This window comes from Anser brachyrhynchus (assembly GCF_964034855.1).
Source record: "Anser brachyrhynchus genome assembly, chromosome: 8".
NCBI classification, from domain to species: Eukaryota; Metazoa; Chordata; class Aves; order Anseriformes; family Anatidae; genus Anser; species Anser brachyrhynchus.
In genome coordinates this window covers 7141126-7154965 of record NC_137702.1, presented here as the reverse complement: position 1 = coordinate 7154965, position 13840 = coordinate 7141126, and the positions used below count along the sequence as shown (strand labels likewise).

At 37.3% G+C, this 13840-nt stretch overlaps 1 protein-coding gene across 3 annotated transcripts in view; it reads right to left on the bottom strand.

The window, feature by feature from the left end:
* The window catches only part of FAF1 (Fas associated factor 1), a 164841-nt gene that overhangs the window by 14751 nt on the left and 136250 nt on the right, over positions 1-13840 (bottom strand). For all 3 annotated transcript variants that reach the window (XM_080603293.1, XM_080603292.1, XM_080603294.1), the window contains 3 exons: positions 5801-5881; positions 5070-5147; positions 770-985 (listed from right to left, as the gene is read on the bottom strand). In XM_080603293.1, the coding sequence (XP_080459419.1) occupies positions 770-985; positions 5070-5147; positions 5801-5881 (375 nt within the window). The remainder of the gene's footprint in view (positions 1-769; positions 986-5069; positions 5148-5800; positions 5882-13840) is intronic.

Here is a 13840-nt window from a genome sequence, read left to right as displayed (position 1 = left end):
TGCATTGCTGCACAGTTGGACCCACTGACTTTTACCTTTGCTGTAACCATGACTAGTTAAGAAATGAAAGTTAAACTGCAATAGAGCAGACAACACACAGTTATATCTTAAGGGAAACCTGGTAACGAGCACATAAATATCTGTTGATAAACCAACAGAACTGAATTTGTTTTTGTAAGCAGTAAGTGGTATGACTTTGAAAATCAGTCACAGCAAGTACATCGTTAGAATTTGGACGCAGAAGGTATAAATGATTACTTGGTTGTATGATGTAACAGGTGGATGAATAATTCATTACAGTTAACTGATTAGCTCGTAACCATTTATTATCTGACACTGAACCTTCCTGCTCATAACATAAAATTGGAATAAAATGGCAAAAACAACAACCAGAGAAATACCAGTCTATACCAGACCTAAACAGCATACTAATATTGATGCTCTTTCCTTCGCAACATGACGCGAGCGATGCTGGCTCACAGTCAGAGCACATGGACAGTTTTCACTGAATATGATCCACAACTCGTTTGTATCAGAAATGAAGGATTTTTTAAAATGTCACTGGAAACAGATTTCACAGTGCAATTTTGTATGCAGCATATGATAGCACTGTTAGGCTAGCACCTGGCTTGCTCATAGCCACGGAGCTTGGGCCACACTCTAACATATTCAGGCACAGCTTTTATTTTCTATGCTATAACATACTGGTCATCTAAACACACACAATTAAGAAGTAGTGATATTATTCCTGGAAGGTGCATTTACTCACATCTCTCCTTGGAAAGGTGCCCAGCAGCTTGTATTCCTCCCAAGGATATCCCTTGGAAGCTACAAAATCAAAGACAACCTGCAGCTTGCTGCTGGCCAGGAAACGTCGCTCAAAGAATTCTCCACTGGGTGTCCGAATACGCAGTTTGCTGACTGACTCGGTGCTCTCCTCTTTCGGTTCTGGAGGCAAAGATTGCTCAAGAGAGAGCCTGATAGCCTGAGGATGGAAAAATAACCATTTAGGTTGCAATGCTAACAACAGAAGAAAAGGAAAGAGCTTTTCTGTTCATGTCTTCTAGAATTTCAAGATGTACCATAGTTGTGCTTTATATCTCAACGACAAAATCATTTTTATTCACTCCTTAATAACAGCTCACCAGACAACTAATTAAAATAAATCCTTCTTTATAACACATATTATTAGGTCTACAGTTAATGCACGATGGGGATAAGTAATTTAATCATTTGGCAGAAAGCCTTGAAAAATTTGAAAGAGAGAATAATTGTCAAGTGGCCAATTGCTTCCTTAAAGGGTATAAATTGAAGGCAGTAAAAGTATTTCTTCAAATGCACTTATTATCAAATTGCCTTCCTCTTATACAGAGTAATTGACCATTTGTACCAAAGACAAGACCCTCAGTGGCAGTTCAGAATAAAAAGAAATATATGCAGGAGATCTACTATAAATAAACTAAAACACTGTTAGACATAATTAAAGATATCACAAATGTGTATTAAATATAGTGTATGTACAAAATTTGGAACAGTCAAAGAAGGAGATTGGGAGTAGAGACATGGGAGCTTTAAGATTTAAAGAAAGCAATTATTATTATTACTACTTGCAGTAAGACTACTTCAAGCACAGGTGTGCACATCTTCTGAAACAACTTGCATGCAGCCAGCCAACACTGTAATGCCCTGGCTGCACCATGCAGCTAGAAATGAATACGCTTGTCTTCCTGCTAACACTGTGCATATTGCTGACGTTAAGACTTTAAGAGCAGGACCCAAGTCTGTGTTCACTGGCCTTTGACTCCGGGAACTACAACATTAACACTTTGATCAGAATTAAAAGCAAGCAAACAACAACAACAAAGCCTAACATTAGACTGCTGCCATAGGTGGGCTTGATTTTCAAGGGTATTGAATGTTTGGACAGAGGCTGATTTCTTTTAAAAATTAGATCGTGTTTAGAAAGCAGCCTTGTTACTGTATCACCTTACTTCAGGCAGCAGTTAATGAGAACCTCAATGAGTGCTAGAAGCAGAATAACAATTCTTTCCCTACAATACACGTAAAAGACAGTATTCCAAAACGAAGGGGCAGTCACACACTGCTTTGCCTAGAATTTAAAGGAACTTTCACGATACACAGTTGATATTTATGCCTTTGAAAATCTCCCCAAGGTCATTTAGTAACAGATATTGATGGAGGATGATTGCAGTAAAGAGAAAGGAATGGGCAGAAGCAAGATTATGAAGCCTTTTAAATAGTCTACTTCTTGCACACGAACCTCCGAGCAAATTATAGCTCAGTATAAATATTTATACATAGAACTTGAGTTCATTTTTGCTCATCTACTATGAGATTATATTTTAAATAGATTCTATTTTAATTTTCTCTCTCTCCATACTCAACCACCTGCTTACTGTCTTTCTGTTTTGACATTTCCCCACACAGTATAACAACAGATGCTACATTATTTACTGAACCCAATCAATTATATTATAGAAAAATAAACAACAGTAGCTCATTAGAGCTCTTTTCTTTGTGCAAAGAACGCGTCGCTCCCTCAAGTACCTAGTCTCCCAGGCTTCAGTGTAAAACGGCAGTTTACAATGGATATTCTGTCCCAGCAAACCAAGTCAGAAAACAATGATGAGATGGATCACATTAATAACTCTTGGATCTGAACAAGCAATTTCAGTTTTGTTGATAAAAAGATGTTCAGTATGTGAATAGCTCAGTAGCCCGATTTTAAATATAGGAACTGAACATAAAGGCACTTCTGTAAGTAAACACTGTTGCAGAACAATTCAGTATAAGTAATCTGTATACTTGAAAATGGGAGTGTTAGTAAACACTATTGTTAAAATCCCTTTTGTTCTACTAAGCAAACAGATCCTATTATTTTCATTACTGCAGTCTACAGTAAAACAGGGAAGCCCAGATATATTTTGATAACACGGACTAGCTTTGCAGGCTTTGTGTAAGAAAACAGTTTTCAAAAGGCCAAGGTGTTAGAAAAGGTTCAGGAGCAGGTATACTAAAGCAGAGTGAATTATTGTTTCTATGCATACGAAATTACTTAAATAACAAAAATGTTTTTATTACTTGAATCTGATTATAAGTGATTGCTCAATAGTCTGTTATTGCTACAGTACTGATTTATTTTTAATTGCTATTGACCTTACAGAATTATCATCTTTCAATTACTCTTGACAAAATGCTCACAGTCCAGTTTTGTGCATGGCTCATGCAGTTGTGTTTTTATCCTCTATTCTTGGCATATGTAACAACAGGAGCTAAGAAAGCCATCAGATACTGTAGAACAATACAGAAGACTGGACTGCATTTTTACTAAATCATTGAATACTACTGCTCTGATGAAATGCAGTATTTACAAGACAGCACTATTTAAAACGTTCTTGAATGCTTAAATGGTTCAGATTTTTTAAGGCAATTATCTTGGTCAAAATATATATGCAAATGCATTGCTTATATAGTTTGTTTATTGGGTTTATCTCTGGGAATAATAGCTGCATTGGTAGCCAACTTTTTGCAGTTGTGTAATGCAATTTTTTCATACATCAGCAAAGTACACAAAACTGAAATGTCAAATATATATTTAAGTCTGGGGCAGGGGGCGATGAGGAAGGCTGTGATTTATCAGGATTCCACGAGTTCCAAGGACTTTAACTAAATGGAAAATTAAATGAGAATATAACGCCAAATTTCAAATCTCCGTCATTGCTGGGAGTCAGAGCGAAAGAGTTATATAAACTCCACTAAAAATATTGAAACTCTGATATTTTATATAAATGAATAAATATTTAAAATATATTTTATTTATATTTGCGATAATACTGGAAATATACTCAGGAAATACATATTCAATAGGGATGTCAATGGAGGTTTGTAGTCATTAGCAACTTCCTCACAAAATTTTATATGCCTAGAAGTCAAAGGACAACACTCAGTCGACTCTAATTTCAGTCAATACATTTATGTGTACGTCACTTATTTTGAACATTTTATTCAAGGGTTTCAAAGTCCCTTTCAAATATGAGCTAGGCGTGTTTCATAGCAGTTCTGTAAGGACATCTATTTCAAGATCACTTCACAGAACAGCTGAAAACACTTTAATGACTAGCCTGTTTCACCTATCCTTTGAAATGTGGTGGGGCTTCAGGGGAAGAAACATGGCTGTAACACAGCCTTTTTTCTTCTCTTTTAAACCGTATTACATATTTGTCAGGAGGTGAAAAACAGGAAGCCACTGTAAATTCATGTACATGATTATTTACGCCTACAGTGATACACAGCTAGGACAGGAGCCAGCCTAGATCCATCAAGAGGCTGCAGGAGCTCTCTCTGGCAGGCATTGGGGCCTGCAGAATCTACAAAAATGAGAGAATCTACAAAGTAACAGGGTTTGAGGAACAGCAAGCACTCTTCAACAGCATATGATTTCTATATTTTTATATAGGCCTAGAGACCTCAAGAGTTTGTTTAAACACAATTTTCAATCTAAGGAAGATTCTGTAGAAGATTGTTTAGACATTTTAAAATGTACCATTGATTCCATTTTCTAGACTTTTTTTGTTAGTTTGTTTTGATTTCTTCAAAAAAATTTTTAAAAGCCTTTTGTCTCCCAAATAAGACTTGACAACTTGTTTGGTCAGAATTGCAGTTAGGCTTTGTGCTACTTCCTGGAAAAATGAAAGGGCTCCATGGCATTATATTTTCAAAAGCAGTGCATTCAGACACAAGATTTGAGACTCCCGAAGATTCCACTATTTATGAAGCTTATTTTACAGATATTTTGTAGGTAGGCCTATCTCATATCTGGCTGTAATTCATACCCAGATGATAGAAAAGAAAAACTAAGTGAAGATGAAAATTATTTAGATGCATTATATTGTTATATATATATCGTAATAAATTAATAAAAATACTGATTTGGTGTTCACATGAAAAGTATACTTTGAATTAAAGTTACAATGTATGTTGAACGAAAGCTGCAACCTGCAGAAGCCTCATGAATCCAAAAAGTTGTTAGAAAAGGTAAAACATCCCACCTCACGTTCTTCCTCCTGTTCTTTCCGAATCTGTTCCAAGCGAAACTGCTCTGCCATTTCTCTCTCTTGTGCTTCTCTCTAATAAACAGAAACAAATAATAAATACACATGTACTCACTTCACTTTCCACAGATCTGTCTAATAGTGTGCATTAAGCTATATGAAAGCAAATTAACTTCCCAACTTTTCTGTTGGAACAGGAATGGTTCATGGATGACTGACAAATTTGCACAATACAAAGTCACGTGAATAAAACCTTCATAGTTCTTATGAAGCTTGTTAATGGAAACTTATATGAACTCAACTTTTGTCCTCAAGAATTTACCACATTAACATAATTAGTTACATATACTTTGAAATGTCTTGAATTTCTATTTTGTAAAAGATTCCAAATATGGTTAGACCCACGGTTCACCCAGCCTAGAAACTTCTGATAATGATCACTAATTGTGACTTAGAAACTAATATTAGAAATAAGATATTTACTAAGTGATCTTTTCCTATCATTCCATTGACAGTTTCTATTATTACGTAGGGTCAGTACTGCTTTAGCAAAAAGGTGTAGTCAAATCTTGTGAATGTATCTAGTGCCATTTGATAACCACTTATGGCTCCTTCTGCAATGGTCTCATCTTAAAAACCAGAACTGAAGTGATGCACCAGGGAGATTTCACCAGTCACAGAAAGATTCACATCTTGACATTCATGCAATCAATTCACCAGTCACACACCTTCGCTCTGTCAGCTTCAAGTGATATGCGGTATGCTTCATCCTGCTCTCTTTTCACATTTTCTCTGGCTTCACGTTCATCCTAAAAAAAAAAGAAAAAGAAAAAAGAAAGGAAGAGAAAAGAAAATGAAAACTATCAGTACATGGTGACCATCATGACGCATATCTTACATCTCTGTTCACCAGCATTCTCTACCCTCAATGACTTAATAAAACTATAAAAAAATATATTTGACTGCCTTACTTATCTAGCTATTGCTACAAGAAAAAATGAAGAAATGCCTCAAGGGCAACCTTAGCTTTAAAAAAGAAAAAAAAATTACAACTTACCTAAGGCTACATTTCAATTGCCATGCTATGGTTCAGCGTGTCCAAGCCCCGGCCCAAGGGCTGGACCTGGCACCAAAGCTCTTTGTCCTGCCACCTTTACCGTGGCCTGGGCAGAGGCCGGGAGCAGCTGAAGGCCTTCTCCTGCACCAGCCACGCACGGAGAATCCAACCTGCCAGAGCAGGACAGGGGACACTGGAGTGGCACGTGTGGCCCAGCACTGGGGAAGGTCTCACAGGGACGTCACTCCTGCAGCTGACCGTTTGGACGGCCTTGTAGTGTGGAAGGACAGATCACGGTTTAGAGGACAAGGCTGGATTTTAATTTATCATCTACTTCAACTGACAGGAGGTAATGCTGCGAGAGGAGGCCTGCTCCCAGGACCTTCCCTGGTAAAAACACAGTCAGCAGGACCCATCCAGGGCCAATACTATTAAACATCATCCAGAGGTCTCAATTCATATCGTACTGAATACTCTATGAGGATGGGACAGTAACAAGTCCTGCTCTGAAGTGTCTCACATGTAAAGATGCAGGCAAACAAGAAAAATGAGGTTAGTATGCCAACTTCAAGCCAGCAAACCTAGCAAAGTATCTTATTAACGATCACAGCACAGAAAGTAAGAGTTTATGAAAAATATGCTAATGGCAAAGTGAGGCGTCACCCGTACAGTGGAGGATCAGGAAGTGGATATCCCTGAAAGCTGAAAAGCACCGGGGCACTATCTGATAAAGCAAAGTATACAATCCTTAGCTCCATACTCTGCTGCTGCAGCCACAGACAATGTCAGCTGCTCTGCGCTTACTCTTCTCACATCCTATAATCCTCCTAGAGCCCTGCAGAGGCTGCAGTGGTCCCTACAAAAATCAATAAGATTTAGCTGTGAGACTGCTGGTGGGCTCAGCGCTGTCACCCGGAGTTACCAGCAACACAGCGCTTAGGCTGGGGTTTCATAGAAATGAAAACCTACTACCTACTGCTTTTTGAAGCATTATGATAATATTCCTAGTGATCTGCAAGGCTTGTTCCACTTAAAGGAATCATTTTGCAAACTGATCAATTTTATTCCAGAAACCTCACTCTTTGGCAAAAACTCGATTGTAAGTGGAAGGAGCATATGTTAACTGTTACTGCCATGTCATGCAACCATGCCAAGATGTTCCTCAAACAATACTCTAGCATATTAGTGGTTAAAAAGTTCTGAAGTTGCATGCAACCACAAGAGGAAAGGACAAATTGCAGGAAAAGGTATACAACCTCCAGCTGGAAAGTAACAAGATCTTTTTAGAGGAAACTCTTCTTCCTTATAGAAACAGGACCCAAGATTATTCTACAATCAGTGTCTCCTAAATTTCATTCACAGAAGATAGAGAAACCATCACTTTGTTCAGCAGAGCTAAAACATGAGAAGTAATTCTTGCAAAACGTAACAAGGACAATAACCACCAATAACCCATTCCCCTTTGGCTTCTCTGGACTTTGATAAGCTTTATGTGCTATGTTCATGGAATGCCTTCAAGGATTAACTTAAACACGCCAGCATAAACTACCTACATCAATATTCAATTTCTGGAAGAGGGGATGTTGAAATAATCGAACAGCTCTGATTTTTACAATATCCAAAAGTGAGGAAAGCTTCTTGAACCCACAGAAGTTTTCCCAACTCTTCTTACAGATGGAATGTAACATAAAAAAAAAAAAAACTTTTGTACTGTCTACACTGAAACTTTCCATAAGCATACTGTAAGTTTATCTTAAAATGGTAAGAAACAAAACTAACTTCTCAAACCAACCTCTTGAAAGACAATGACTTCAGGCATTCTGTGAGAGGACAAGCATTTAAAAAATATTAAGACTTGTTTTGGAGAGAACCTGTTTAGCTTTCATGTTTTGCAGCTTCATACATTACCGTAACTTCATGTCAAAGATCCCACAAGTCTGTGGGATCGATGCTGGAGGGACAACTGAAAGATCAGATGCAACTACAGGCTCTTTCCTTTGCCAAAGATTGCTAGCAATAAACATAAAACTAAATATTAAAAATGTAAAAATTGTTAAAAATAACTCCAAAAATATATACTAAATCAAGACTTGTATGAAATTGAGTACTGAGTTTTACTTCACATTATACAAATGGTCTACTCAAGGAAGTTATTAAAGGTTACTTGTGATGAGTGCAGGATTCATTTACCTACAAGGATCCTTACTGAGCAATTTTTGAAATTGGTTAAAATTACATAATCTGGATGACACCTTCAAAAAATACTGACGCTATAGATTCTACAACAAGAATATAAATATGAATTCTGGGCATCTCAAAAAATATATTTGTTTCCTCCCCATTCATCACAGTTATCATCGTCCTACAACTGGATTATGAAAAAGATGTCAGGAATGCGAAGAATTGCTATGCATGACTGCCTGGTCTTCAAAGAAATATGTAAGCCACATCTAGAAGTAAATGACCATGCCACCGAGCTTTACACCACATAGAAATAATACTGTTCCTAGTGAAACAGATCTAAGAAAAAAAAAATCTGTAGCTAAACTAAACAGCACTGGAATCCAGATTTCTTCAGCTGAAAAGCAGATGTAATCAATCACGTTTTTTTGTTGGTTTTTTTTTTTTGTGTGCTATTTCTGTGTTTTGCTAACACTGCTCACACTCTATAGGAATAGCCACATCTATGGTGATTATGTCAAATTTATAATATTCTCTCATTCAGAGTTACACCTTGGACAAATTTTAACAATAGATGCTGCAGTTCTTTTTGTAGTGCAGTTCATTATTTTAGTCTTCACTTCCTCTAGAGAAACCATACGAAGTATGAAGATGAGTCAAATCTACTAGGAAGCAATAAAATAGAAGAGACAATGTTCATAGGAAAAGCAGAACAAAATATTTTGCAATTAATCTTTCATTGCTACCTAACAAAGACATGAAGGAAAAAAAAGAATAGCAATACTACTAAAAATTAATTTTAAAATGTCATATGTGTTGTCCATTAACAAAACATGAGGTAGCTGACAACTATCTTCTTAAACCCTACATAAATTGCTGTATCTACTGAGCATCTATAAACGCAACTCCCTGTTACTTTTGCAATGCATGCAAAATGGCCATCTTCCGTTTTCAAGAAACCAAGATGTGAACAGACATCTTACCCCAGTTCACTGAAAAAGCCTACATCAGAAAGAGGAATTACACTCAGCAGTTCTGAGATCCACAGCAGTGACCAAAGGATGGTGTTAACGTAAACCATCTGAATCACAGGGGTTTTGCTCCTTGAAGGTAAAAAGTTCCCTCAAGAAATTTTAAGTACTAATTTTAGATTTTAATGAAAATGTCCATAGAACAAAATATTTTATGTATTAATTAAATGTTGAAATAGCTACCTGGTTGTTTCTTACTAGAGTATGAAAAACATAACATGAATCCAGAACAAAGGCTGAAAAGGAACAATACAACTTTATATTTGAACTTGTACTGAATTGGAACATGATCAAATTCGTGTTTTTGTCACATCTGTTTTGAAATGAATGCAATATTGCATGAGAGATCAGACTTGGCTTTGTCATACGAGCTTGGCTTCTAGTTCAAACAGTGTCATCTCTGTATTATTTGTTAAAATGAATCATGGTAAAAGTAAATTCTACTTGTCTGCTGCAGGAGAAATCTGCAGACATATAACAAGTTTACATAATAAAAAAATATAGAATAAAACACAGAATTCACCCTTGATATGAATTTCATTCATTTGGATCTAGATTCTTTTAGCTGCTCTTGCACAAGCCATGAAAGTTTTATTTGGTGTTCAACAAAAGAAAATCCAGGCAATTGGGAATGATTTAGATACCAAACAAATCCAGTGAAAACAACAATTAAAATTTTTTTTTGCTCGTACAAGTATTTTTGCATGTCTAAATTCTACCTTTGGATAAAATTATACGATCTGATTCTAATAAGGCAGTAGGCCTCAACTGTTTCTTGATGAATGTAAGATCTGAACAGACAAATAAAGACAAAAAAAATAGCAAGGATGCATCCTGCAAGCCAAGAGATCAGTGGTGAAGAGAAAAGCCCATCCTTCTGACAGTGTACCATGAGGAAAGTGAGGTGGAAGGAAACAGGAAGGAAGGGAGAAAGGGTGCAATGGCAGAGGAACATTGGGGAACAAAGAGCAAAGAGGTGAGGTAAAGAGAGTTGGTACAATGGAAGCAAACAATGGAAAGAGCTTGAAGTGCATGATGGAGCAGAAAGGATTTAAATCTTTAAAGTTAAAAGGAAAAAGGGTCTTGTCAGCCTACATGGATGCTTCCTCTATGCTATCAGAGCTCAGCATGTAGCGAAAAGTATGTATGTTCCCTCTCCAGTAATTATTCCCTACATAATTTCATAAAGCTACCTTTTAAGCACCAAATAGAAGGAATTTTCAGAATCGGTATGAAGGAAAAGTTGGACTCCTGATTGCACTTAGAATAGCAATCTCCTTTTTTTCCTGCAGATTATATAGGGGGGAAAAAATACACAGGACACAAAAAGTTGGCTTCTTGGATGGGATATTTAGCTGGAAAAGTCAGCCTTGGAACTTCTGTGCTTTTTGTTGTTGTTGCTTGTGAAGACAGGATTTAATGATTTAACCCCAGGTATCAGTTTTGTTCCTGATCTGTCTCAGAGAGATGTGTTACACCCCATTGCTCTTTGGGATTAGTTTTACTCTGAAGTAAAACCAGATAAAACAACTACATAAGATTATCATGAGCAGAAGACATTTCTCAGAGCATCAATGAGTAAATGGCTGTTACAAGACAGACAAAAAGAAGTGTATTTACAAATGCTGAATGCTTATCTGAAAGATGGTTCATTTCACCGAACCACTCCTGAAATTAAAAACTGCAAGTGCTTTAGGCTATTCATGGGAGCGTTAAAGAGAAACACCCCTTTGTCCAAACAAACCAGTGCAATAAAAGCATTAATTTGATTCACTAGAGATGACAGACTTGCACATTGTATAACTTAAACATACATGATGAGGAATATGTAGAATTAAAAAGTGTACACAAAACGTGTTAGGCATACAAGAACGATGAATATGAAGCAGAACCAGAGGTGGGAAGGCAGGACTGAACAGGGGGAGAGGGGCAGAATCCTGCCAGTTTATATCGAAGGCTCAAAGCCCAGTTCCAGATACTGATTTTTGGGAATTACCTCAAATGATATGAAAGAAAGCAAAACCAAAACCTTCCAGAAGCAGTTCTGCAGTTACTTGCCATGGAAAATCATCCAGACAGTCCTACTAAAACTTCTACCAATCTGGGCTGCACGCTGAGAAAGCTGAAGTTTCTTAAGAGAAACTAAGCTAATAGTCAGTGGCTGCAGCCATCAACATACACGGCTGAAAACCCATCTGAACTGAAGATATTTTCATTTCATGTTCTTTCTTTGCACTGTCATTGCTTCACGTTTGGTCTAAGTTCAAAATAGTCCGTAAACTCCTGAAGACAGCAATCATACTTGCTGGCGTGTTAGTACAGTGAAGTGCACAATGGGAAACCAATCACCGAAGCTTTGGGTGCTCTCATAATACAAATACAAAATAGGAAAATTTATTCAAATAAATTTTGATTACTGTAGTTTAATTAGTTATAACTAGTAATAATTAGTAAACGTGCTAATTGGATTTTTGAGAGGTTACATGAGAATCTCCGTTAGATGGCTGTCATCACCGTAATGTTTTGTGCTTTGGAATTTAATGAATTTCATGTATTTATTCTCATAGCCTCCTGTTGTGCAAATACTATATACCATGATACACATGACAGTGTTACATGGAATGCAGATTATCAAAGGTATTCAAACACCTAACTTCTACTGATTTTAATTCAGTGCCTAAACAGAAATCGCAGAGGTCTACTGCACGTCTGATAGAAATATTTAGGCCATCCTCTAACTGGAAAGCACAACTGCAAGTAAATAGTGGAGAAAAGCAACTGATCTGAAGGAGGAAAAGACAAACATCACAGATTAGGAGAATATTCACAAGGACTGAGTTCTCTTCCTCGAGTTTCCTTTGTGGCTGTGAAGTACATCTTTGGAAGAGGAAAGAGAAAAGGTGTTGGAAGCTAGAACTGTTATATCATCATGGCAAAAAAAAAAAAGGAAATCCCTAAATCCCTGACATTTGACAGCAGAGAGGCAGAAGACGAGGAAGACACAGCAATACATTTTCCTTACTTCAAAGTTACAAAAATAACACTTGGCCAGCAAATCTCTGCCTAGTACAAGACAGTTCTGGGACAGACATACAAGCATATTTCTACAAATAGCTGAGGCAGTGAAAAGAAGGTGAATTTATGTTGCTGTTTTGGAGTGTTGTGGGGTTTTTTTGGCTTTTTCTTTTTTTAAACATATTTTTAAAATCTCCATCCAGATATTAGTTAGGAAACAAAATTTTTTCTCATGCTGTAGCTGCATCTAGGAAGAAGAGATGTCATCTAAGATCAGAGAGCAAAGATGGTGACTTTGCAGGTCTACATTTTTCTACCTTATCTTCAGTGAGACTGATTACAACAATTTTTCAAGTTTAAACATTCTTAAGTATGTCTCTTATACATAGTGTTTCAGCAGGCATGGTTTAAAGTGAATTGAAGGTTTTAATTTGGATTTGTAGGAATAAAGTTTTTCAAGAAATTGTGAGTATTTCAATTCCACCTGGAAGTCTCATCTGAGAGCAGGAGCGCTAGTGTTGCATAACTACGAAAATAAACACGACGAGAGACCTACTGTTACTTAAATGTGGACAAGTTGGACCAGCTGTGTAACAGTCATTGCTTTTACAGTAATAAATGTTGACAGCAAAAATAAAAAGAATGCATAACTGAGAGATCATCAAATGAGCCCTGTCATTACATGGAAACTCCACCCTGTATAAGCTTGTCAAAAAGTGTTACTGTAATCCTTTGAGAAGCCTCCTCCTCAGGCAACAGAGAAAAATGCTTAGGATCAGCCCAGAACAGGTGTGTTGCACTGTAATGCCAGTATTTAATCAGGGATCTCTTCGCATCAGCCTCACGAAGGAACTAACTCAGATCTGTGTGGGCCCATCATGCAATGCTGGGATGATTATTTAACTATCAAATTAAAGCAAGTAAACTAACAGAGCGTTTGCAAATGGACATTCCAGGGCACACACTATTTTACAATGATAATTTGTTTTCTTGTCAAAGTCCAGCAGCAGGCACTGACACTTAAGAGGAACTGATACCACGCACTCCTTTCAAAGTCAATCCCTGACAAATCTCAGTTCACACCTTGATCAACACTGGCAGGGGGGCCAGTCATCTCTGCTCTGAGATGACTGCTCTTTCGCTTACAGGAGAAACTCTTTAGTGGCATTTATTTCCTCTTTGCAAAAATCCCCAACCCTACTGCCCAAACAGTAGTTGAGGTACAAACAACTGAAGTGTGGGCCAGAGGAGCAGACATGGTTAGAAAAGGAAAACATGTCCATTAGATCTATGAAATCATTACTGTAGCCTCTTATTCCATTAGAAGGAGCCTGGAGCTGTTGCTAGGGTAAGAAACTCACAGGACTGAGTATTCCCCCGGGAGATGGTGGTCTCTACTGGTGCATGTATAATTCTGCATACACATCCTGAGGCTGGACTCAGCCCCTAGACCTGACCACGCTGAGAAGTGTGGGACTGCATCC